A 22041-nucleotide genomic window follows, 5' to 3' on the forward strand; every position below is an offset into this window, starting at 1 on the left:
ATTTCTTCCATATCCTTTTCCACAGTAAATACTGATGCAACATATTCATTTAGTATCTCCCCCATTTTCTGTGGCTCCACACAAAGGCCGCCTTGCTGATCTTTGAGAGGCCCTATTCTCTCCCTAGTTACCCTTTTGTCCTTAATATATTTGTAAAATCCCTTTTGATTCTCCTTAATTCTATTTGCCAAAGCTATCTCATGTCCCCGTTTTGCCCTCCTGATTTCCCTCTTAAGTATACTCCTACTTTCTTTATACTCTTCTAAGGATTCACTCGATCTATCCTGTCTGTACCTGACATATACTTCCTTCTTTTTCTTAACCAAACCCTCAATTTATACTATTTCATGTTTTTCAAAGTAAAGGTTCAAAGTAGCATGAACTTTTAATATTGCAATTTCACTTTGCTAAGAAAATATTTTGATGAAATAAATGCTCCAAAATTACATACCATAGAGCCTTTGTCTGTAAGATAACTGATGCCTTCTTCAGGTCCAATTGCTAATTCAACTGAAATTATCCAGCTTGACTGTTTAGGTTGAAAATAAAACACAAAATTAACTAATAAGAATTGAAGTAAGAAGTCAATTTTACTTTAAACTATACATATGACTGAATTAGACACTTGATACACAAAGTAAACTACACATGCTCAAAAATGTTACATAATTATGAAAACAACCATTATTTTGGAATTTCCTGTCAAATTAGAACTGTAGGATCAATTTTCAAAATACAATTTATCAACAAAGTTGCCAATCCTTCTTTATACATATCTACATTGGTCTAAGACTTTAAAACAAATTGCCCAGTTACATTAAAATTTGGAGACTACTGCTATAAAATGTAGTGAAGAACATGTACAACATGCTCACTGTAATTGATCTCACTCATCTATTTGCATCACTCAAACTCATTGCTTATTATTATTATAAACATTTCTTGCAATAATCTCATTCTAAATGGTCTAGGGTCCTGTGCTACAACTTGATACAAGGAAGTTGTTAGTGGAATTCTAAGAGCAACGCCACCACTCCTTTTTTTACCACCCTCCCTAATCTTACTGAAACATCTGTAACCAGGAACCTCCAATAACCATTCCTGTCCCTCTTCTATCCACGTTTCCGTGATGGCCACAACATCGTAGTCCCAGGTACCGATCCACACCTTAAGTTCACCCACCTTATTTCTGATACTCCTTGCGTTGAAGTATACACACTTGAACCCATCTCTGTGTCCGCAAGTATTCCCTGTCAGTGCTACCTTCTCCACAGCCTCCCTACATTCTTGGACATCCTGACAAACAGCTAGCCTACTTGCTGGACTACAAGTCCGGATCCCATTCCCCCTGCCAAATTAGTTTAAACCCCCCCAAAGAGTACTAGCAAACCTACCTCCCAGGACATTGGTGCCCTTCTGGTTCAGGTGCAACCCGTCCTGCTTGTACAGGTCCCACCTTCCCCAGAATGCAGTCCAATTGTCCAAATACCTGAAGTCCTCCCTCCTACACCTTGCAGCCATGTGTTCAACTGCACTCTCTCCCTATTCCTTGCCTCACTGTCATGTGGCACCAGCAACAACCCAGAGATGATGACTCTGTCTGTCCTAGCTTTTAGCTTCCAGCCTAACTCCCTGAGCTCCTGAATGACCTCCCCACCCCTCTTCCTACCTATGTCGTTGGTGCCAATGTGCACCACGACTTCTGGCTGCACACCCTCCCCCTTAAGGATTCTGAAGACACGGTCCAAGACGACTCGGACCCTGGCACCCGGGAGGCAACAAACCATCCGAGAGTCTCGCCCATGTCCACAGAACCACCTGTCCGTCCCTCTAACTATAGAGTCTCCTATAACTAGCGCTCTCCTCCTCTCCCCCTAAATCTTCCAGAATTTGTTAGATTTTGGAATTGTCCCAGTAATGAGAAACTTCAGTTATGAGGATAGAGTAAAGAATTTAGGACTGTTCTATTTGGAGAGAACAAAGCTAAGAGGAGATCTGACAGAGGTTTTCAAAATCATGAGCAGATTGGATATTGCAAACAGGGAGAAACTATTCCTGCTTGTAAGAGGAATAAAAACAAGAGGACATAGATTTAAAGTGATTTGCGAAAGAAACAAGGGTGAAGTGAAGAAAAACCTTTTCACTCAATGAGTAGTTAGAATATGAAATGCACTGCTTGGATGTGTGGTCGAGGCAGTTTTGAGCTATTCAAGACAGCACTGGAAGAGTATTTGGATAAAATGATCCATACAGTTATGGGGAGTTAATGAGCTCGTGCAATGCTGAATAGCCTCCTCTACTCCGTAATATTTCCGTGATAAGGAGATCTTTTGAATTCTGAAGGAATTAAAGGACATGGAATTAGATAATAAAGTTGAGGTGAGCCAGAGAATTAACCATTATGTTATTGAGTGGCGGAGTAGGCTTAAGGAATTGTTTGGCTTGCTCCTACTCTTTTTAATGCGTAAATTCACACACTTAGAGCTTTGTTACAGTCCTCAGGATAGTGAATGTATTAGATAAATATCAGAAATTACTGTTTTGTCAGAAAAGTCGTGAAGAAGAAAGAAAAATTGTTAGTTAACTTGTAGGTGAGAAAGATAAATAACTGAAGAACTGTTGAGTTAAACTCTCAAATTTAATGAATCACAGAATCATAGAATCGCTACAGTGTGGAAGCAGGCCATGCAGCCCATCAAGTCCACACCAATCATCGAAGAGCATCCCATACTGGCCCACCGCTATACCCTATCCCTATCTCTCTGCATTTCTCATGTCTAATTCACCTAACCTACACATCTTTGGACTGTGCTGGGAAACCAAAGTGGAGAGAATGTTCAGACTCCACACAGACAGTTGCTGGAGGCTGGAATCAAACCTGGGTCTCTGGTTCTGTGAGGCAGCAGTGCTAACCACTGAGTCACCGTATGAAGAGAAACTGGATCGGTTAGGGGAGTACTCATAGAAACCTATAAAATTTGGCAAGTACAAGATAGGGTAAATCCAGGCAGGATGCTCCCGATGACCAGGCAATACAAAACTATAGGTCACCGTCTTTGGATACAAGGTAGGCCATTTAGAACTGAGATGAGAAATTTTTTCACCTGGAGAGTTGATTGCCTGTGGAATTCTCTGCCATTGAATGCAGCAGAGACCAAAACATTAAATGTTTTCAAGATGGAGGAGGAGATTCCTTCAGGTTGAAGCAACCAAATAGCGTAAGTAGAACGTGGGAACAGGGAACTGAATTGGATGATCAACCACAATCATATTGAATGGTGCAGGAGGATGAATAACCTACTTCTGTTTCTATTTTCTATGTTTGCTTTCAAACACACATTGAAGTGAGGTTCAAAGAACATTTGTGTTTTCTGTGTTTTTAAATTCCAATGTTTAAGTTAGCATACTAATGGATGAAGATTTATTAATTGCATGCAATCAAGAAAACTAAGATAATGGAAAATTTTTTTTTACTAAGCATAACTAATTAATACAAAATAAGGAAGAAATATGCAATTAAAAGTTAGAAACATTTAAACATAAGCAATGTGATGGTAGAAAGGTGATCAATCATTTACTGTTGAACAAGGTTTGACGATGACCATGTGGAATATGGAATCTATATATGTGGAGACACAGGAATTTTACTGGTTGAACTCTAAGAATTATTGCCTCTGTTTCAGCTACGAGATTTTGTTTATGCACTTTGAACTGGATCTCATTAAGAGTATTCCACAATGTATAGAGTGGAGAAAATAAATTTGTATACATGTAGCAATCATTCTTTTCCTCACAACAAATTTGTGGAAGCAAAGAAATTAACCAAAATAGCACGAGCAAAAACAGCATATCATACACACATAAGGAATAAAAAATTTGAAGATGAACACATATTTGACAATATAATGCAGCCGTATCTGTCTTCTGTTACATTGGAAGTCTACATCTATACTTGCACGAGATATTAGGAAACAGGATTAATTTTAACAAGTTAGTCTTTTTTTTTTATAAACTGCCTAAACATCACTGTACAAACTTACCCCAAGGGCACATTTGAAACACTCCTTGTCAAACCTGTAAACTGGAGACAGAATCTCAAAGAATTTCAGAACACTTTGCACTTCATCCAAATTAGCAAACTGTCGAAAAGATTGCTGTATCAATTTCCTCAGTGTTTTGGCCTAAAATAGAAATTGGAAATAGTTAAGATTGATTGCAAAAATCTAGATGTAATTTGTTCAGTTCAAATGTTTAGCTCCTTACATAGTTAGTTTATCCTTAAAAATTTTATTGCCATTATTTAGATTATACTATCATAAATGTAAGGAATTTCGGCTAATGATGAAATCACACCTAATATTATGTCTCGTTACTCCAGTTCATTTAATGGTACTAGCAACTTGATGTGCATCTTCAATCATGTCACTGAAACATAGAAAACAGGAACAGGAGCAAGACGTTCGGCCCTTCCAGCTCGTTTCAAGACTCAATATGATCAGCGCTGATTATTAAACTCAGTTCTCTCTTTCCGCTTTCTCTCCATTTCTTTTGATCCCTTTAGCCCTAAGATATATACCTTTGGCCTCAACCACCTCCTATGGCAAAGAATTCAAGAGGCTCACAACTCGCTATGCAAAGAAATTTCTCCTTATCTCTGTCCTAAATAGCCTACTTTGTATTATTAGACTGACCCTTGGTACTGGACTGCCTAGTCTTTCCTGCATTTATCCTGTCCTGTTCAAATTTTATTGGCTTCATTCTTCTGAACTCCAGCAAATACAATCCTAGCTGACTCAATCGCTCCTCAAATGTCAGTCTTACATCCCAGGAATCAGTTTGGTAAACATTCATTGCATACCCAACATATCCAGAATGTGCTTCCTCAGAACAGGAGACCAAACCTGTACATAATATTCCAGGTTTGAGTTCACCAAGATACTGTGTAATTGCAGAAAGACATCCCTGCACTAATACTCAAATCCTCTTGTAATAAAGATCAACACATCATTTGCTTTCTTCATTGCCTGCTGCACCTTCTCTCCAGCCCCACCCCCTCCTATTTATCTCTCAGCCCCCTTGCACGCCACCCCCCACCCCACCACATTCCAGATGAAGAGGTTATGCTCAAAACGTCAACTCTCCTGCTCCTCGGATGCTGCCTGACTGGCTGTGCTTTTCCAGCACCACATTTTTTGACTCTGCTTATTTTTGCTGTCTGGCACACAAGCTCCCCCAGGTCATGTTATACCTCCCCATTTCCCAATCTATTGTCATTTAGATAATAATCTGCTTGCTTGTTTTTGCTACCCAAGTGGATAATCTCACATTTACCCACATTATATTTTATCTGTCATGCATTTACCATTCACTCAACTTGTTCAAATCACAATGAAGTATTTCTATATCCTCCTCAAAGTTCACGCTCCCAACCAGCTTTGTTCATCTTCAAGCATGGAGATATTTACTTCCCTCATCTAAATTATGGATATATATTGAGAGTAGCTGGGGTCCAAGCACTGCTTCCAGAAGTACCCCACTCATCACAGCCTAACATTCAGAAAAAGGCCTGCTTATTCCCACTTTTTGTTTCCTATCTGCCAACCAGCTTTCAATCCATGTCAGCAAACAACCACCAGTCTCATGTACTTTAATTTCACAGGATAATTTATTATGTGGGACCTTATTGAAAGCATTCTGGAAGTCCAAGTAAACCATATCCACTAGCTCGCCTTTATCAACTCTACTACTGACATCATTGAAAAATTTGAGTAGATTTATCAAGTATGATTTCCTTTCCTCAAATCCACACTCACTCTGATCGCTCTTGTCACTGTTTTCCAAGTGCTGTGCTATTATATCATTTATAATGGACTTTAATATTTATTGATGTCAGGCTAACCGGTCTATGATTTCCTCTTTTCACTCTACTTCATTATTTAAATACTGGTGTTACATTACCTAACCTCTAATCCATAGGAACTGTTCAAAAGGCTAGAGAATCTTGGAAGATCACCACCAATGCATGCATTATTTCTCACCTAATTTCTTGATACAGATTACCAGGCCCTTGGAATTTATCTGTCTTTGATATCATCAATTTCTCCAACACCATTTCCCTATTAACACTGATTTTCTTCAGTTCTTCCCCCTCACTAGACCCTGTGTTGCCCAAAATATTTGGGATATTATTAGTGTCCTCCTTTGTGAAGGTAGAACCAAGGTCAATACTTAATTGTATTTACAAGGTATGTCTGTCGTCTCTTTGTTACCCATTAAAAATTCTCTGATTCTGTTTGTAAGGGACCTAGATTTGTTTTCAAAGATTGTTGTCTCTTCACATACTTATAGAAACTTTGGAATTAGTCTGCATGTTCCCTGCAAGTTTACTTTCAAACTCTCTTTTACTCCCATTGTCCTTCTTTGCTGAATTCTGAGGTTTGCTGCCTTATTGGCCAAATTGCATATCTCTTTCCTGGATCTAATATGATCCCCAATTTCCCTTGTTAGCTTTAGTTGGTCCACCTATCCCTTTTTAGTTTTGCACCAGACAGGAATAAACAATTGCTGCAATTCCTCCTTGCATTCATTAAATATTTCCCATTATCTATCTACCATCATCCTTTTAAATAACATTCCCTTATTTATCATAGCCAGCTCGCTTCCATACCATTGTAGTTTCCTTTATTTTGATTTTATTTAGATATCTATAAACTTACAAAAACAAATTACCAAGAATATGTCAATTCTTTTTTATGATAAAATTATTGGCATTTATTTACAACTGTACATAAACATGGAAAAGACAACCTTAAAGCATGCCAGGCTAACCAAACTGAAAGTAGACAATTCACAAAACAATTAACGATTGAAGCGTCGTGCTAATAACAAAAAGTCTTAAAATCCATTTTTCAGAATCATATTTTGGCATAGTGATAAAATTACAGCTGCTAATTTGGATGAAAATCCTGAAAACTACACGAGAGTGAAAGTGCAAAGTAAATGGAATTAGAAGGCTGATTACAGCGTGTGAAAATGTTAACAAATTGCAAAGAGTGTTAGTGCTTACGACAAAAGAAAGTACCGTCCTTACACTAAAGAGACCTCAATGAAACTATCAACATTCAAAACATAAAAATAGGTAAAATCATTCAGGTGTAGTATGCTTAATAAGAATAAGGAAATAAAGGAAAGTGGATTGCTTAATTAAAGAGCAGAACAAAAACAATAGTGAGAGAAAATAGTTTCACAGCCAGTAAATCTCTTTATCAAAGAACTGAGAAGAACGTAAACTGCTGGAATATCCTAATGCAGCAATGAAACAACAACTTGCATCACTCATTTAAGTAGTAAATCACCATAAGAGATTTCAAGAAGTGTACTTACCAAAAACTGACATTAAGCCAAACAAAATTACACCACAGAGAAACAAAGAGTTTTGGAGAAATTATAGGATGAATAGACTATCTTAAAGAGGTGTACTTGGGTGCGAGTGGGGGTGGGGCTACTCAAGGCAGTCATCAATTGTGGGGTGAAGGTAGGTAGGAACTCATGAGAATTAAAGAATACAGCATTACACTACAGTGCAGTAATCAGTGAAAGAACTAGGATTGGGCAAAGCCAGAAATTTCAACTCAAAATTTTAAGTTTTCAAAATCAAGGTATTGTTGGACTGGCAACCAATGTAGGCCAGCAAACACAAGGCTGATTACTGAATAGGACATGCTGCAAATTAATATATGGACGTAAAAACTTTCGATGAGTTGTGGCAAGTTTGCCAAGAGAGTATCAAAGTAATTCCATTTTGACATAGCAATAAGGATGAGGGTTTTGCTAAGAGACTAACTGATGCAGGATACTAACTAACTGACTATGTTATGGAGATGGAAGCAGTCTGTCTTGATGTTGGAGAGGATATTATATGAGAAGTTTCAGTTGAAGATCAATTTGACATCAAGGTTGCAAACAATCTGCTTGAGCCTGAGCTAGTGATCAGGAAGAGGGATTGCATCTAGAGAATGAAGGTTGCTAGAGAATGGAATTTCTGGCAGAAATGACTTTAGACTTTCCAATGCTTAATTGAATGGAACTTTGGCTCATACAGCACTTGAGGTCAGGCAAGCAGTCTCACAGCACAGATGCAGTGAAGAGAGGGTTGAGAGCAGTGGTGACGAGGTAGTGCTGGATGTTGTTGGTGGAACAGGAATGTGTGGAACAGGGTGATGCATTGCTCATCAGATGGCACCAAAAGGAAGCATAGAAATAAAAAAGGGAATCAAGGAAGAGTACTTGGAGGCCTCCAGAAAGAAGCATGGGAACAGAAAGAAAAGACTTTCAGGCAACAACTAGATATTGCAGGGTAATTTTGCTGGATAACAGAAAAGAGGCATTATAAAAGAATGTGATGTCAACTGTAGCAATGAAGGTAAATAGATCCTAGTAGGAAATGCAGAAATACCATATTTCGTAGTAACTGTTACACAGGGTGATGCAGGATTTTGATCATGGTTGTTTCAGCACTCAGACAAAGAGGAAAAAATCTGCAAAGGTTCAAGGATTGAGCTAGGCAATAGATGGGCACTGATTCAGGAGGCAACATCATGTTCAGCATAAGGGGTAGCAAATTTAAAACAGAGTTGAGGAGAAACTATTTCTCCCAAAAGGGTTGTGAACCTGTGGAATTCGCTACCCCAAAGTGGGGCTAATGCTGGGACAGTGAGTAAATTTAAGGAGGAGGAGTTAGATTTTTAATTGGTAATGGGTTGGAGGGATAAGGAGAGAAGGCAGGAAATTGAAGGCAGGGAGCATATCAGCCATGATCGAATGGCAGAGCAGTTTTGATGGGCCGAATGGCCTAATTATGCTCCAATATCTTATGAAATATGTTTGAGGTCTTTGGAGAGGAAAGGGAGGTTGGAAATGGCATGTTAATTTGCAAGGATAAAGGGGTCATGGACAAGGTAAAAAAGTGTTAGGAGATGATGATTTTAAGGGCCATCATTAGATTGTTGGATTAGAATACTCTGATACTCCTGACAACTGTTCTACTGGAAAGGATTTTATAAAAGGCTTCTATATTTAACATATGGTGGCATTATTGGTAATCTGATGGAATGGATTAAGATTTGACAAAATACCCAAGACTGACTGTGAATAGATTTGATCTGTTGAGATTATCACAGTAATGAAAGATTACAATGTGACTGTCTATTCCTGTTCCACAGTACTGCGGTGCTGATTATTGAAGCTTTCTTCCAAACTAATTCCAAGTAACTTTCACGTGTTACTCATTCTGCCTACAAATGTTCACTACTGAGAATAATCAGTTTTATACAAGTGGAAGAATTGACATTCTGCATTATAATAAAACAATTACAACCAAGCTAATGAAACAAACTTTCCAAGGTATAGCCTATAATTTATAGCACAAATTGAAGAAGCATTCAGGCAATCAAGAGCATTGAATCTTATGTGGGTGAAGGACTTCAATGTCTCTCACTTCAAGTAGCACAGTAATGATGCCATTACTGATTAAGTCCAATTTGTAATAGACCCACCTGTTTATGTCAGTCTTGTGTAAGATCCAGAGTCTGGCTCTGTGAGAACTGAGTTCTGATGAACAGAGGCTGGACTCAAAACACTAACTCTGCTTTCTTCCCAAAGATGTTGCCAGACCTTCGAAGTTTCTCCAGCAATTTCTGTTATTGATGTAGATACTCTAATTAGGGAAGGGGGCACATTAGACCTTGCATTGGAGAATGAATCCTAACCGCTAAGTGAAGTTTCAGAGGGGGAGCATTTTGGAAACAGTGATCATCATTTCATAAACATTAAGATAGTTATAGATATGGATAAGACTGGTCCTTGGTGATGGTGCTAAATTAGGGGAAGGCTAATTACAACAGTATTAGACAGGAACTGGAGAAATTAGATTGGGGGTGCCTGTTTGAAGATAAATCCACATTTGACGCAAGAGTCTTATAAAGAGCAGCTGATCAGAGTTCACCAATATGTTCCTGTGAGGTTGAAAGAAAAGGATGGTAAGATTTGGAAATCTTGGAATGACAAGAACTATTGAAAGGTTAGTCAAAAAGAATAAGGAAGCATATGCGAGGTTTAGGGAACAGAAATCAAACAAGGCCCCTGAGGAGTAAAAAGAAAGCTTAAAAGAAAATATGAGGGCTAAAAGGGGCCAAAAATGTCCTTGGCAAGTAGGATTAAAGAGAATCTCAAGGCATTTTATATTTGGAGTAAGAGGGTAGCTAGGGAAAGGGAAGGTCCACTCAAAGACAAAGGAGTGAACTTATGCATGGAACCAGAGGAAGTATGTGAGGTGCTTAATGAGTACTTTGCATCGATATTCAACAAGAATGGATCATGCTAAGATTAGGGAGGCTTATGTTGATATTCAGGGGCATGTGGATATTAAGGAGGTGGTGGTGTTGGGTGCATTGATATATTGACAGATAAATCCCAGGGCCTGATGGTATCTATTCCAGGACACTAAAGGAGAAAGTGAGGTTGAAGGGCTTATGCCCGAAATGTCGATTCACCTACTCCTCAGATGCTGCCTGACCTACTGTGCTTTTCCAACACCAAACGTTTCGACCCAGGATACTGAAGGAGGCAAGGGAGGAGATTCTTGGGGCCTTGACAGAGATTTTTGCATCCCCTTTAGCCACAGGCGAGATCCCAGAAGACTGGAGAATATCTAATGTTGTTCCTTTGTTTCAGAGGGGCAACAGGGATAATCCAGGAAATTACAGGCCGGTGAGGTTATTAGAGAGGGTTCTTAGGAACAGGATTTACTCACACTTGGAAAAGATTGGACTTGTTAAGAATAGTCAGCATGGCTGGGAATGTCTTGTCTCACAAACTTAATCATTTTTTAAAGAAGTGACAAATAGGGCAGTGGATGCTGTCTATGCGAACTTTACTAAAACATTTGACGACATCCCTCATGGTAGGCTGGCCCAGAAAATTAAATCATGTGGCATCCATGGTGAGTTAGTAGTAAGTTAGAAGAGAATGTGGTTTTGGAGAGGTGTTTTTCTCACTGGAGTTCTGTGACCAATGTGCTCTGCAAGGATCAGTGCTGGGACCTCTGTTGTTAGTAATATTTGTAAACGATTTGGATGAAAATGTACATGGTCTGATTTGTAAGTTTACAAATGACATGAAAATTAGTCGATTTGTATATAGTGAGGAAGGTTATCAAAGGATACAGCAGGATATAGACTGGAAAGTTGGGCAGTAAAATGGGAAATGGACAAGTGAGGTGATGCATATTGGGAGGTCAAAGGCAAGAAGAAAGCCAAGTTAAAAATCACACAACACTAGGTTATAGTCCAACAGGTCTATTTGAAAGCATTAGCTTTCGGGGCGCTGCTCCTTCCTCAGGTACCAACTACCAGATGAAGGAACAGTGCTCAGAAAGCTAGTGCTTCCAAATAGACCTGTTGGACTATAACCTGGTGTTGTGTGATTTTTAACTTTGTCCACCCAAGTCTAACACCGGCTCCTCCACAACAAGAGGAAAGCATGCAGTAAATAGCAGGACTCTTCGAGCACTGAGCACTGGAGGGCAATACACAGCTCCTGAAAGTGGCAAAACAAGTGAATAAGGTGGTAAAGAAGGTGTAAAGTTTACGCTTGCCTTCAGTTGAGGCATTGAGTAAAGAAGTTGGCAAGTCATGTTGCAGCAGTATAAACTTCAGTCAGGCCACATTTGGCAGTTCTGGTCACTATAGACAATAGGTGCAGGAGTAGGCCATTCTGCCCTTCGAGCCTGCACCGCCATTCAACATGATCATGGCTGATCATTCCTAATCAGTATCCTGTTCCTGCCTTATCTCCATAACCCTTGATTCCACTCTCTTTGAGAGCTCTATCCAACGCTTTCTTAAATGAATCCAGAGATTGGGCCTCCACTGCCCTCTGGGGCAGAGCATTCCACACAGCCACCACTCTCTGGGTGAAGAAGTTTCTCCTCATCTCTGTCCTAAATGGTCTACCCCATATTTTTAAGCTGTGCCCTCTGGTGCGGCACTCACCCATCAGCGGAAACATGTCCTTTCATAATCTCACTACCTGCTGTACCTGCATGCTTACCTTCATTGAGTGGTGTACAAGAACCCCCAGATCTCTCTGTACTGCCCCTTTACCTAAATTGATTCCACTTAGGTGGTAATCTGCCTTCCTGTCCTTGCCACCAAAGTGGATAAGGATCCATTTATCCACATGAAAGTGCATCTGCCATGCATCTGAGCACTCACCTAACTTGTCCAGGTCACCCTGTAATCTCCTAACATCCTCATCACATTTCACCCTGCCACCCAGCTGATGAAATTTGAGAATGTTATTGCTAATACCATCTTGTATATCCTGAAGATAGATTGTAAAAAGCTGCGGTCCCAGTACTGATCCGTGCGGTACCCCACTGGTCAGTGCCCGGCATTCCGAAATGGAGGGGTGGAGGAGTGTGGAAGGATGAGAGAATGCAGGCTGCGGCCCTATGAAGCAGGGGGAGGGCTTGCAGTTGGCCTGTGTGCCCCCAATACCATGCACCCTAATTTTACTCACTAACCTCCTGTGTGGGACTTTATCAAAAGCTTTCTGAAAGTCCAGGTACACTACATCTCCCTCGTCCATCTTCAGAGTTACATCCTCAAAACATTCCAGAAGATTAGTCAAACATGATTTCCCCTTCATAAATCCATGCTGACTCTGACCTATCCTGTTACTACTATCCAGATGTGCCGTAATTTCATCCTTTATAATAGACTCCAGCATCTTTCCAGCATCTATACTATGGGAAGGATGTGGAGGCTTTGGAGAGGATGCAGAAGAAGTTAACCAGGATGTTGCCTGGATTGGAGTGTAATAGCTATAAGGAGAGGTTGGCCAAGGATTATTTTTATTACAGCATGGGAGGCTGAGGGGCGATCTGAAAGAAGCATATATAAATTATGTGAGGCATGGATAGGGTAGAGAGTTGAAGTGTTTTTTTCCCCAGATTGGAATGGGGGTATAGGTTTAAAGTGAGAGAGGAAAAGTTTAAAGGGAATATATATGAAGAGAATTTGTTTACACAGAGGACAGAAGGTGCCTGGAACATGCTACCAAGGCAGATGGCAGAAGCAGAAACAATTGCAGAGACAATGTTTAAGAGGTACTTAGACACTTGAAGAGACATCGAATAGAGGGGATACAGACCATGTTCGGGAAATGGGATTAGTTTTGAATGGCATCATGGTCATCACAGACCTAGTGGAGCAAAGGACCTGTTTCTGTGCTGTACTATTCTATATTCATAGTAATATAGAGATTACTCCAGTTACACAGAGCTTTTGAGAGGCCTCATCTGGAGTATTTCATTACATAATTAGTCTCTTTACTAAAGCAAAGAAGTAAATGTGTTGGAAGCATTTCAAAGAAGGTTTACTGGATCAATACTAGTAATGGGTATGTAGTCTTATGAAGAAGGTTGGATAGGCTACGATTGCATCCACTTGAGTTTAGAATAGTAAAAGGTGAATTGGTTGAAACAAATAATATCGAGTTGCTTTTAAAGCCTGTGGAAAGAATGTTTCCTCCCCTGGAAGAGTTTAAAACTACATGAGAATTTTCTCCAATAGATTCTAGATAACGGGATGAAAGAAGATAGATGGGAATCTGGACCATCAGATGAGCCACAATCATACTGAATGGCTGAGCAGGCTTGAAGGACTGAGTGGCCTATTTCTGCAATTTGAATGTTTGCACATATGATCATAAATTTATGCATTAAGTGATCAAGCAAAACTGTAGTAAATGGATATCAATTTTGACAAATGAGACATAATAAAGTACAGAAGTAAGGTATTTCCTAAAAGGAGATCTATTAATAATCGGAGATGCTGATACCTTGATCAGTAAAACATTAACAGGTCAAAAAAAAAAATCAGAAACAGACTGGCCTATACATATTCAGTAAAAAAAAAGGGAGAGCACTCAAACAAAGGCTATGATTAGGCCATACCTGGAGAACAATGAGCAATTCTGGACACAACATCTCAAGCTAGATACATTAACATTGGAGGGAGGGCAGCATGGATTTAGCAGAATGCCACCTGGACTCCAAATCAAGTAATTTGCTTGAATTTTTCAAGACATCGAGATGAACTGAGAAAACAGAGAAACTGTTTCTGCTGGCTGTGGGAACCACGAATAAGGGGCATCGTAAAAATCAGGAACCAGGTATTTCAGCAGTGAAACTAAGAAACACTACACACAGTGGCGACAGAAGTTTGGAATTATGATCCAGCAATGACAACTAATAATTAGCTGACTAATTTTAAATAGGAGATTTAGTAGATTCGTTAACCAAAAGTACTAAGGAATATAGGATAAAGACAAGCATATGAATTAACTTTACAGATTAGCCATGATTTCGGTGAATGAGAAAATAAGCTCAAGGAGTTAAATGTCTTTTCTAAAAAGATTACTTCACAGCATGTGAGCATTGCTGGCATGGTCAGCATTTGATGCCTATCTCTATTTGCCATAAAGAAGATAAAGCTGAGATGCCTTCTTGAACTGCTGCAGTTCATGAAGTGCTGATATACTCACACGATGCCAACAAGAGCATTCTCGGTATTGACCCAGAGACAGGTAAGAATAGCAATAAGTCAAAATGGTGTAGTGGTGAAGTTGATGTCCTTATCTTTCTAGGTAGTACAGGTTGAGTGTTTGGAAGGTGCTGTCAAAGGAGGCTCGATGGACTGCTGCAGTGCACATTGTCTATAGTACTATGTGCCAGTGGTGAAGGTAGCACATGTTTAAGATGTTAGATGGGGTGTAAATCAAGCTGGGTGTGAGATTCTTCAGTGCTGTTGATGCTGTGCTCAGCCAGGCGACTGGAAAACATTGACTCAAAATCCTGACTTTTGCCTAGTATGAGAGTCATAAGGTGAGTTACCTGCCATTGAATATCCAGCCTCTGATTTCCTCTGATTAACAGCAGTATTTATGTGGCTAATGCTTACATGGCCCTAGTCTTGTTTCCAAGGTTTAGTGGCTGGTAATAAAACAGCATCCATGAAGCATTGTGCATTGCAATAGCTGTAGCTTAAGGCTTCTTTGTTCTACTATTCCCATTAAGCCAGAAAACTAGCCATGTTTCATGAGTAATCCAGAATGTGGCGCTGGAAAAGCACAGCAAGTCAGGCAGCATCCAATTGATGTTTCGGGCTTAGGCCCTTCACCAGGAATGAGGCTTGTGGGCTGGGGGCTAAGAGATAAATGGGAGGAGGGTGGGGCTAAGGAGGGGGTTGGGGTTGGGGGGGGGGAGGTGAGGAAGCTAGCTAATAAAGCGATAGTTCGATGAAGGTGAGGGAGAAGGTGAAAGGTTGGAAAGGAGGGTGGAGCAGATAGATAGGAAAGGTGATGGACAGGTCAGGAGGACAGTGCCGAATGGGAGACTTGGGACTGGGATAATGTGGGGGGGAGGGGAAATGAGGAAACTTGAAATCCACATTGTTCATGTGTGGTTGCAGGGTCCCAAGGTAGAATATGAGGCGTTGGATGGTAAGGGTTTGGCAATAGAGGCGGCCCAGGACCTTCAGGTCCTTGACAGAATGGGAGGGGGAGTTGAGGTGTTCAGTCATGGGGCGATGGGACTGGTTGATGCAGGCGTCCCAGAAATGTTCTCTGAAATGATCCGCAAGTAGGCATCCTGTTTCCCAGATGTAGAGGAGACCACATTGGGTACAATGGATACAGTAGCGGACATTGGTAAAGGTACAGGTAAATTTCTGTCGAATGTGGAAGGATCCTTTGGGGCCTTGGACGGAGGTGAAAGGACTGGTATGGGTGCAGGTTTTGCACTTCCCGCAGTGGTAGGGGAAGGTGCTGGGAGAGGGGTATGGGCTGGTGGGGGACGTGGTCCTGACGAGGGCGTCGCGGAGGGAATAGTTTCTCTGGAACTTTGATAGGGGTGGAGAGGAAATATGTTTCTGCTGGTGAGGTCCGTAGTAGGTGGCAGAGGATGATGCGATGTATGTGGAGGTTGGTGGGCTGGAAGCTGACGACCAGGGGATTCTGTCTTTGTTGCTTTAGGAGGGTTGCTTTAGGAGGGAAAATGAGGTTGGAAGCAGTGGATGGGAGATCCCTAGAGGTGATGAGGTTGTGGAGACCACGTGGGAAGGGAAATTGCGATCTTGGAAAAAGGACGCTATCTGGGATTTTCTAAGGTGGAACTGGTCATCCTGGGAACAGATGCGGTGGAGGTGGAGGAATTGGGAATAAGGGTGATATTTTTACAGCAGGGTAGGAGGAAGTGTAGTCTTGGTAGCTGTGGGAGTTGGCGGGCTTGTGGTAGATGTCTGTGGTTAGTCGGTCGCCAGAGATGGAAATGGAGAGGTTCAGGAAGGGGAGGGAGGTGTTCGAGATGGTCCAGGTGAATTTGAGATTGGGGTGAAAGGTGTTGAAGTTGAACAGTTCAACCTCCTTGTGGGAGCACGAGGAAGCGCTGATACAGTCATCGATGAAGTGGAGAAACGGGTGGGGTGTGCTGCCATTGTAACTGTGGAAGATGGACTGTTTCATGTGTCCGAAAAAGAGGCAGGCATAGCTGGGTCCCATGTAGGTGCCCATGGCTACTCCTTTGGTTTGGAGGAAGTGGGAGGATGGGAAGGAGAAGTTGCTAAAGGTGACGACCAGTTCAGCCAGGCAGATGAGGGTGTTGGTGGAAGGGTACTGGTTGGGACGGTGTGAGAGGAAGAAACGGAGGGCTTGTAGGCCTTTGTTGTGGTGGATAGATGTAGGAGATAGAAATGGGCGGTGCAGGTTTCATGGAAAATGAGGTTGGAAGCAGTGGATGGGAGATCCCAAGAGGTGATGAGGTTGTGGACGGTCTCGGAGATAATGGTTTGGTGATGGGAGGGGAGATTGTGGTCGAGGGGGCAGTAGGAGGAGGTGTCTGCGAGTTGGCGCCTGGCTTCAGCGGTGTAGAGGTCGGTGCGCCAAACTACTACTGCTCCCCCACTTGTCTGCGGGTTTGATGGTGAGGTTGGGATCGGAGTGGAGAGCAGCCCGTTGTGAGGGCAGGAGGTTGAAGTGGGTGACAGGGGTGGACAGGTTGAGGCAGCAGTTTGAAATAAAGAGGTCAAGGGCAGGTAACAGGTCAGCACAGGGTGTGCAGGCAAATGGAGTGTGTTAGAGGCGAGAGAAGGGATCCTAGGTGGGTGGGCAGGAGTCTTGATTGAAAGAGTGGGCCCAGAGGCGGAGGAAGAAATGTTCAAGGTCTCGATGCATGACAAACTCATTGATCTGGGTGCGTAGAGGGATGAAAGTGAGGCCTTTGCTGAGGATTAAACGTTCGTCCTCAGTGAAGGGGCGGTTTGGGGGAAACATACAGCAGGGCTGGGAGCTTGAATGGGCACTATAGGGTCAGGAGTGATGTAACCAACAGAAATGACGTTTACAAAGGAGGTGGAAGTGGGGCCTACAGTGGTGACCATGGGGGCAGATGTGATGTCACGTGATGGTGAAGATGGAGTCATCCGTGTCCAGATGATTGATGTCTTTAGACTCCACCCAGATAGTCGCCCAAGGTTGGAATCGAACCCAGGTTCCTGGTGCTGAGGCTGCAGTGCTAACCACTCTGCCATCCTAATGATGTTCCTGATGAGTGGGAAGTTCAGAACTAGGGGTCACAGTCTATGGATACAAGGTAGGTATTTCTGCTGGGGAGAACTTTACTCACTCAGTGCTGAACCTGTGGAATTCTCTGCCACAGAAAGCGATTGACACCTAAAAATTAATGTTTTCAAGGAGTGACATGTAGTTCTCAGGGCTAAAGGAATCAAAGGATATAGGCAGAAAGTGGAAACAGGTTATTGAGTTGGATGATATTGAATGGCCGACCAGAATCGAAGGACCGAATAGTCCATTCCTATTTCTATTTTTATGTTGCTATGACCTCTATCCCAACAAAAAAAGGGTATGGGAACACCATCACTCACATGTTTATTTCCAAGTCACAAGCCTTCTTAACCCGTTTCAGTTTTCTTATCATGAATCAAAAACTACGTGTTGCTGTGCTTCAAGAAGTCAGCTTACCATCATCTTATCCAGCAAGAGAGGTATAAATGGGGGCTTTGCCAAACCATGATTAAATGGATACATTTTTAAAAGCTCATGGCACCTAGTTGTCTTCTACTCCTTCAGTCATCCATTCAGAAGATTTCATAAACAGCAATAGCACGCAACAGTCAGGCAATGCAGTGTCGGGGTGAGGGAATCAGACCTTGTGTGATAAAAGGTCTGGTAATACTTTTGTTTAAAAGGTAAGGTATGACAAACCAGGGTGCTTTAGAGATCACTGGGTATGGGACTGGAAAGTTAATGTGAGAAGCTCTGCTGTTGATGGACACAATTTTAGAAAAAGAAGGTAAACCATCAAGTTCTTTGATTGAATTTAGTAAGCTAGGTTGGAGAATGTGGATAGTGGTGTTTGAAGTGAGTGGAAAGTTTGCGAAAAGGGTCATTTAAACAGGTGTCAGTCACCCAGGGATGGATGAAGGTTTCATCAGCAAATGGATGGGTGGGTGATGGTGAGCTGGGACAGAAATCTTGGGCTTGAGCTTTGAAGCTTTGTTCAGACTATTGAGATTAATCAGTGTTGCAATCAACCCTAATGAGAAGGTGAAGAAAACCAGTGCTTCTGGCAGTGTTTCTGAAAGACAGTGCAAGTTTAGGTTTGCCAGTCTTAAGCTGAAGGGAGTAATTTGAAGTTTGATTCCAGACTGATTCCTGGGATGGAAGGGTTATCTTATGAGAAAAGGTTAAGGAGGTTGGGCCAATATTCTTTGGAGCTTAGAGAGGTGAGCTTATTGAAACAAAAGATCCTGAAAGGATTTCACATGATGGATGCCTAGTGGGTGAATGCAGAACACCATTTAAAAATTATGGGTATCCCATTTAAGATAGAAATGAAGAGAATTTTGTTTTCTCACAGAAGGTCATTACTGTATGGAATTGTACTCCCCACAGAAATTTGCATCTAGATAACTGAACATACTCAAGACTGAAGTTAACAGATTTTGGATCAGCACAGACAACCTTATCAAATGGCAGAGCAGGCTTGAAGGGCCAAATGACAAACCTCCTGCTCGTGTTATCTTGGCCCATCGTTTACTTCTAAATACTCACTAGGACATTTCATTGATCCTTCTGAATGTTCCGTTCCCTTTATTGCATCAACATTAAGCCCATGCGGGAGCATCAGATGATGCTGCTGCACAAACTCTTAAAACAGAAAATGCATCAAAACTTTAATCCAACTAGTTTTACCTTTACTGATTCCACCAGGCTCTTGGGAAAGAATCTCTTCAAACCCACATCCTTCCTGTTAAATATAAAATGAAAACTGTAAATAATTTTTGTACTAATGTAAATTCTTGATCATTGATCAAGACCTACAAGAACAGGTATTAAAACATTATTCCATTACTACAAAATTGAATTTTATGTCTTTTTTTATAAATCATGCCAATCGTTGATCAAAAAATGCCATTGTGTACATAAAAGTGCATGCCTTCCTTGATACATCCTGCATGCAATAATGAGAGGCGTCACTGCATTCCAGCATGCTGGAAGGATCAATGTCATTACCACACAGGTGCAAACTGTTTGTTAGTCAGTCAGATGAAGGAATGTCTTGGAATTGACAGGAATATTGTAGTATGGATAAGGAACTTTGCAGTGACAAAGTTAGAGGTAAAGTCGCCATAGGACTATAGCCCCAGAGAACCATAGGACCGATCTCTCATTAGAGAGATGACTGGCCTGGAGTTTAACCTAAGGCAAGGGGCAAGGTTAAGAAGACAGGTAAGACCTTCATGGTGACCTCAGTTGGTATCGGAATTCAACACGTGTGATTGGCATAGTCTGAAGCACAAACCACCCATCCAACCAATTGAACTAACTGACCCCAGTAAAAAAGTGGTGGTGGACAGACATTTTTCAGGTTGGAATGTGGTGTGCGGCGGTGTTGCTTAAGAGTCAGTTTTGGGCCTAATGTAACTTTCAAATTTTTAAAATGAATGACAGACTCAGATGTAGACTTACCAAGTTTGCAAATGATACAAAACTTGGTTTGGTAGTGGACAGGGAGACAAAAATAAGCATAATTGCAGATTTTCAATGGATGTAGGCAAAGTGGTGAAATGGGCAGGAACAGATGGAGTTCAAAATAGGAAAAGAACTAGGATCAGGAGTAGGCAATTTAAACCCTTGAGCCTCCTCACCATTTAATACGATCCTGGCTGATCTCATCTCGGCCGAGGCTCAACTTTCCTGCCTGCTCCCCCAAGCCTTGAATCTATTACTAATTAAAAATCTGTCGATCTCCTCCTTAAATTTATTCAGTGTTCTGGCATCCTCCAGACTCGTGGGTAGTGAATTCCACAGATTCACAACCCTTTGATAGAAGTAACATCACCTCATCTGTGCTTTAAATCTGTCACTGTCAACCTCAAAACTATTACCTTTCATTCTAGATTGTCCCATGTCTACTTTGGCAATCAATTCCCTTTAGCATCTTACACCTCAATTAGTTCTCTCATCCTTCTCAATTTTGCAAGTATAGGCACTCTCTTCAAAAGACAAGCTTTCATCTCTGGAAATAAGCTAGGGAACCTTCTGTGAACTGCCTACAATTAAACTGCATACTCACTCAAGTTAGGGATGCAGAACACAGTACTCCACATGCAATCTCACCAATGCCTTGTACAATTGCAGAAGCACTCCCCTGCATTTATACTACAATCCTTTAGTAATAAATGCCAAAATTCCATTTTCAAGGCAGAGAAATACAAAGTGACGCACTTTAGGAGCACTAATATGGAAGGACAGCATAATATGTTCTTTCATTTTTACTTCATTGATGCATGGATTCAATTCTCCTTTGAAAGAGAATCACTACATCAGCTGTCACTTCTGTGTAAGCCAATCTCATTTATATCCAAACCAATTTCTTTACAGTTTAACTGGAATAATGTCAGCCATGCAATTTGCTCAACTGGTTTTTGTAACACATTAGTCTATGCCATTTAGAAAACAGTAATGTTAATTATTAAGAAGGAAACAAAGCATTCAACATTTTTGGCTCTCTTTAACGTAACTTTTGAGCTTATACTTGCATATCAACAGCTGTTTGTGTTACACTGCACCTCTTATTCTGACCAAAAGGCTCCATTGGCAAAACCCCTATCTCCAAGTCAGAAATCCACTCCAGGAGTTCAGCATCTAATCTGGGCTGACCCATTCAGTGCTAGAGAAGTGCTGTGGTGCTAAAGCAGTTTTTTTAGAATCAGATCCTCAACAAAGGTTCTGCCAGTCAGTGGAAATGTTCCATATCTACTTTGCATGGTTCCTAAACATCTTCTGACATTTCTTTCAGCCATTGTACATTGTATAACTCCTCTCTCCACGTCAGGCCTCGCCCCACAAATGTTTTAATTCAGGTGTAATTCAAATAACAAAAGGACAGTTTTTTTTTGCTGTCCTTACAAACATTTCTTCCTCCTCCAGTGCTATTTGTAGAGTATTGTGATGCTCAAACAGGTTGCTCCAGTTGTCTGTTTGTGACTTCAAAGTTAATTTACTGCATGTGAAGCATTTCAGAATGTGTCTAAACACGTAACAGACCACTAAATAAATGCAAATTCTCATTTTTTTTTACAAATCTAAGCAACAAGAATAAGCATCAACAAGTTGCTGATCGACACAGTCGTCAGTGATATTAACTTTATCTAAATTCTATACTTACCCTCACTCACATACTTTCCAGAAAGGTATCACTGATTAACAGTTTCCTGTTTTAAGTTTTTCTCTCCTGTCCAGGCTTACAATTTTGCATTCTCACATTTTTCACATGTTTCCTCAATGTGTGTCCCACATTCTTCTGATTACAACCCAGTTGCTTCCCTTTTAGATTTTCAGAGATTGTTGTTTTAACTAAATGGTTTCCAAACTTTTCGGTGTCAAGGCACACTTCAA

The 22041-nt window shown here is 41.1% G+C and overlaps 1 protein-coding gene across 17 annotated transcripts in view; it reads right to left on the minus strand.

Moving 5' to 3' along the window:
- The window catches only part of ptk2aa (protein tyrosine kinase 2aa), a 414515-nt gene that overhangs the window by 200068 nt on the left and 192406 nt on the right, over positions 1-22041 (minus strand). For all 17 annotated transcript variants that reach the window (XM_043687800.1, XM_043687797.1, XM_043687812.1 and 14 more), the window contains 3 exons: positions 19333-19387; positions 4041-4181; positions 452-529 (listed from right to left, as the gene is read on the minus strand). In XM_043687800.1, the coding sequence (XP_043543735.1) occupies positions 452-529; positions 4041-4181; positions 19333-19387 (274 nt within the window). The remainder of the gene's footprint in view (positions 1-451; positions 530-4040; positions 4182-19332; positions 19388-22041) is intronic.

The sequence above is a fragment of the Chiloscyllium plagiosum genome, chromosome 4, assembly GCF_004010195.1.
Source record: "Chiloscyllium plagiosum isolate BGI_BamShark_2017 chromosome 4, ASM401019v2, whole genome shotgun sequence".
In the NCBI taxonomy this organism is placed as follows: Eukaryota; Metazoa; Chordata; class Chondrichthyes; order Orectolobiformes; family Hemiscylliidae; genus Chiloscyllium; species Chiloscyllium plagiosum.